The following is a 5,346-nucleotide window of genomic DNA, read 5'->3' on the forward strand; positions in this document are numbered from 1 at the left end:
TTGACATGCTGGAATACGTAAAATATATTATTAAAATTAATTTCATCTTTTTAACTTTTTTAATGTAGCTACTGGAAAATTTTAAATTAGATATGTGGCTTGCATTATACTCCTATTGGACAGAACTGTTCTAACTCATCACCTAGTATATTGTAAAGTGTTAAATAATAGCTAAGAATATTATATACATCATTTCATTTCATGCTCACCACAGATTCTTGAAGTTCTATCCATTTTATAGCTGATGAAACTGAGGTATAGCAGGATTAAATGACTTGCCCAGTATCCACAACTCATAAGTGATAGAGCTGGGATTCATCCTTAGATCTGACTCCCACCAGAGCCCATGTTGAATAACTGATTGATTGGGATATTTACCTCCCTTGAATTATAAAAGTATTGATCAAATATGCTCAAAAGTTTATTTTTTGAATACGGCCTAAATCACCTAGCCAATTACAAACATTGGGAAAATTCAGACAGAAGTTGGGTAAATTCAGTCTCAGTCGTTTCCAAAACAGAATCCAAATTGGACCAGCCAAGAGTATGATAATGGCAAAACAATGAGAAACAACTGACAGGGTCACAGCAACCAAAACTCAAATTTGGCATAAGTTTAAATATTTCCCAAAGCACTGTGTCACAAACATGTACCAAAACAATGAGTAAAAATGATTCATTTCTCACAGTTTTCTCATTTCATTCCTGAAGGAATTTTTCCAAGCAATTCAACCTCGGCCAACTGGCCTTCATCAAAATAACAGAGAGAGTACTGCGATATTTGTTGAAGGTGAAGAATTGCTCCACAGGAGGCTAATTATTTGAAACTTGAATTTATACTCACTGCACATTAATTTCTGCACCTTACCAGGCTCTCAACTGTCTTTAGAAAATAATAGTGACGAGACTAGCTGTAGAGTTTAGCGTGTCATTGGAGGTGCTGATTCTCCAGGTTTGTTTCCTGAGTAAATAACATAATAGTGTCTGAAACTCTTTATCTGAGCTCTGTGAATTATTGGTCAGCACTAACAAGCTCAAAGAAACCCCTCTGAACTTAACTCTTTCCCAGCTACAAACACACACACACACACACAAACACACACACACACACACACACCCATTTGTGTGTATACCATTGCATATATATGTTCCTTTGCTTGAATGTGTTGTACTTTATATTAGGATCAAAATATTTCCATGGAATGAATCAAATGTACCATTTGAAATCAGGTATAATGTCACTTTATAAGGTGAGACCGGATTCTTTTTGTCAGTGCTAGCCCTATCCAGAATTGTAAAATAGAAGGAAGGAGGGCTCCTAACTTGTTAGAGTGCATTAAAATCGATTTTTCTCCTGAAATCTGGAGTATAGAAACCCACCTAGATATCTGGTCTGTGCCTTTTCCAAAATGGCCATGTGTTTAACTAGTTGCCAACTAAAGTATAAGTCAAACATATAATAGTTAAGATGCATTCCTTCACAAGGGTTATTTACATTTGGATAAGAAGCTCTTCAAGCCTGAAAAGATTCATGACACTTGGGAATGAATATGTAACAATATAAATTTCACAGACAGGTATTGGGGAAAAAATAAGGAAACAGATCTACTTCCTCAAATGTTGCCATTTTGCCTGCTACCTACTTACAATACCAGTCTTGCTCTTATGAGTACCACTTAGTTGGAAATTTACATGTACATTTTACCCTCCAACCAATTTTCCCTCCCATTTTTCCTTCTTTCCTTCCTTTGACAAAAATTTATGGAGAATGCCAAATATTTATAACCTATACCAGGCCCAGGTAAGTACACACTTTTTAGACGTGGGTTTAGGTGGCGTGTATCAGCATAAAGGAGTAGACAGAGTTGGCTAAGTTTAAGCCCTTTGAAAATAATGGCAGAGATAGAAAAATAGACACCCAAAGCTCTCCTCTCTGAGAGTTTCCCAAATACCACTGACTTGAAGCTGAAATCTTTCAGCTCTCTTTGAAGCCACTGCTGCTTGTTTTGCTCCTGCAGCTTTCTCCAGCTGCTGTCACATCTGTCTGAGATCACAGTAAGCTTGGCTGCTTTAATACCTTGGTATCTGTTAACTCCTGCTGGAACCTGGCACCTCATCTCCTCTATCAGCCCTGATCATCATCATTACCATCCAGGTTGACCTCGGTCCCAGCCAGTGGCTCTCATGTGGACTCCCTGTTAGAGGCACACCTCAGGCAGCAGACAGTCACAAACTACTCCCCACTGCTTGTGGGAAGAGGTGATGAGCCGCTAAGCTCAGTCATATTTTATCAAAGCCTTTGATCTCCAGTTTGATCTTTGCCAAGATCTATGATGCAAACAGGTCTCTGCTCACATGGCAACTGGTGCTTACTAACTCAATTCCCTTTTTTTTTTTAAATTTTTTATTTATTTTTTTACACAGCGGGTTCTTATTAGTTATCCATTTAATACATATTAGTGTATACATGTCAATCCCAATCTTCCAATTCATCACACCACCACCTGCCCCCTGCCACTTTCCCCCCTTGGTGTCCATACATCTGTTCTCTACATCTGTCTCTATTTCTGCCCTGCAAACTGGTTCATCTGTACCATTTTTCTAAGTTCCACATATATGCGTTAATATACAGCATTTGTTTTTCTCTTTCTGACTTACTTCACTCTGTATGACAGTCTCTAGGTCCATCCACGTCTCTACAAATGACCCAATTTCGTTCCTTTTTATGGCTGAGCACTGAATGTTTTTGAATGAATGAATGAGTGTCCTCAGTCCCTGAGGACCCTTTGAGCACTACTCTACCATTAAAAAAGTGTCCTCTTTCCCATTAAGAAAAACCCCAACACCTGCTCAAATTCACAGCCCTACACTTAGCAAGAGAGGGGACTACACTCCCCAGCTGGCAGTTCAGTAGACATATGGTTTAATCCTTCCACTGTATCCCACAGCTTCTCCTGAAGACAGGCAGGATGATTTCACTTTACATGACATTTAATCTTGCTCATGGAGGAATCAGTTCCCAAGACCTGACAGGACTGGAGGTGGCAGTGGTCATCCAAGGAGAACACTGGTGACTCTCCCAACTTCATTCCCCAATCAAAGAGGACAGTTTTGGTTTGCCATTGGTGAGTTTATTACATGATTAAAGTTCAAATAAAAAAATAATAACCAAAATCTTTGCAGGGAGGCTCGAGCCAGAATCTGGGAGTGCTGCTTCCCTGTCCCCAGCCTCCCTGACCAAGCCCAGCTCCATTAACTCAGCTTGACTGGATCAAGTTCCTCATCAAGACTTGCATCTGTGCTCTGGACATCTCTGCTGCTCCTGCTGGAGACTGAGTCCTGGGCTCCTGGCACCAGGGCTTTGGTGAGGGCCCCATACACACCCATGGCCTGAGCCACCATACTGGTGACGTCGCCAGGGTTGGAGGGCAGCAGGATAGTGTTGGAGTCCTTGGCCAGTTTAGAGAATGCGCTGACATACTGCTCAGCCACAGTCAGTGAGGCTGCTGCATCTCCATTATGTTGTGTCAGAGCTGCAGCCAGGACGTGAATAGCTTCAGCTTTAGCCTTGGCGTTGGCCAGAACTGCACTGGCCTCTCCTGCTGCCTGATTTATTTGTTCAGCCTTTTCTGCCTCAGAGGCCAGGATCTGTGCCTGCTTCTTCCCCTCTGCCACATTGATGGCCGACTCTCGGGTCCCCTCAGACTCTAGAACTGTGGCCTGTTTCCGCCGCTCTGCCTCCACCTGCATCTGCATGGACTCTTTCACCCGGGGTGGCACATGGATATCCTTGATCTCATAACGGAGGCAGCGGATGCCCCAGCAGTCGGCAGCCTGGTTGATAGCATCCACGATGTTAGCATTCAGGGACTCCCGCTCCTGGAAGACTTTGTCCAGAGAGAGTTTGCCGAGCTCTGATCTCATGGTTGTCTGAGCTAGCTGGGTGACAGCATACTCAGGGTCCTCCACACCATAGCTTGCCTTGTAAGGGTCCATGATGCACAGGTAAAGGACTCCATCGATTTGCAGAGTTACATTGTCAAGAGTCACGGCAGACTGCTCAGGCACGTTGGTGACAATTTCCTTGAGACTCTGCACATATCGGATCTGGTCTAACACAGGGATGAGGATATTCAAGCCCTGGGAAGAGGAGTCACAGGTCTTCAGAAGGATGAGGGGCTGTAGGGTTGAGATCGAAGCTTGGCCTGGAGTAGGTAGGGAATCAACATAGATTCTGCCCAGAAAAACAGAAGGCTTGGGGTGTCACTGGTACATAAGAATGTAAGGATAGGAATGTAAGGTTGGCTCTCTGAATGGAAGGGACAGTCAAGGAGATAGGAGCCAGCAGAGTAGCCTTTTCCATGCAGACAGGTGGAGCTGAGAGGATTAATAGAAGAGATTCCTAACGTAGGGCCTGTGGGATGCTAGCGCAATGGGAAAAGGTGGTAAGATGGGTATGACCGTCAGCAGTCTGGGCCCTGCCAGGTCTGGCCTGGGGTGTCAGAAGCCAAAGGTGAAGGCAGGCCCCAACGAGGTCTCACCCCATTCCCCCATGTCGTGAGGGAATTGGGATTCAGGCTGGCCAGGGGTGGGCAAAAGAGGTTCTCACAGGCTCCAGGATGCGGTGGAATCGGCCCATTCGCTCCACCACCCAAGCCTCCTGCTGCGGCACAAGCAGCACCATGGTGTTTCGGGGCAATCCAGAGGAGGCTCGGCGCTCAGTGCGGCCAGAAGCCTGCACGGAGCCCCTCAGCAAAAAGGCCCCAGACCCCCGCACCGCGCACGCCAGCATTTCCCACTGCCACAGCGGCCTCCGGAACCAACGACTCAATTCCCCTTTTTACTTTGAGCATCCTGACGCCTATATATTAATACATATAATAATATGTCTAACAAAACCAAAGATCAGAGTAAAAACAGGCACTTTGTAATCAATAACATTTTTTCATTCACCTTATTGGTTCGTTCCAGAGCGCTACACTTTTGCAAGGTTTTCCTTATACCTGCCTGAAGGGCATAATTAGATCATTTTCTGTCAGTGCCTTTTTTGCTTGGAATAGGTACATTTTAGAGGAACTACGAGGTAAAATAACTCTATGTGTGTTGCATATTAACTTTATTAGATAAACATTTAATATGCTGAACTTGTATCATGAGTAATTGAAATATACTTCAGCAAGAAATGACAAAAAAATAGTCTTGTTTTTCTTGTTTTTTGAATGGCCCTTAAAAAAACTGGGTCTGCTTAAAGAAGAATTTGAAACAATTATGAAGAAGAGAATTCTGAAAGCCTAGAAAAAGTGAAAGAAGCCAGACATGTTGGATGGGATGAGAAAAACAAACTCA

At 43.5% G+C, this 5,346-nt stretch overlaps 1 protein-coding gene across 1 annotated transcript; it reads right to left on the minus strand.

Moving 5' to 3' along the window:
* Positions 1–3,129: 3,129 nt before the first annotated feature.
* On the minus strand, positions 3,130–4,822 carry LOC133092186 (stomatin-like protein 2, mitochondrial). Its single transcript, XM_061191419.1, has 2 exons — positions 4,610–4,822; positions 3,130–4,140 (listed from the first exon to the last, which is right to left on the minus strand). Exons 1-2 carry the CDS (start codon positions 4,790–4,792, stop codon positions 3,253–3,255), a joined length of 1,071 nt encoding a protein of 356 aa, XP_061047402.1. The 5' UTR covers positions 4,793–4,822; the 3' UTR covers positions 3,130–3,252.
* Positions 4,823–5,346: the final 524 nt, after the last annotated feature.

Source organism: Eubalaena glacialis, chromosome 5 (assembly GCF_028564815.1).
Source record: "Eubalaena glacialis isolate mEubGla1 chromosome 5, mEubGla1.1.hap2.+ XY, whole genome shotgun sequence".
Classification (NCBI taxonomy): domain Eukaryota; kingdom Metazoa; phylum Chordata; class Mammalia; order Artiodactyla; family Balaenidae; genus Eubalaena; species Eubalaena glacialis.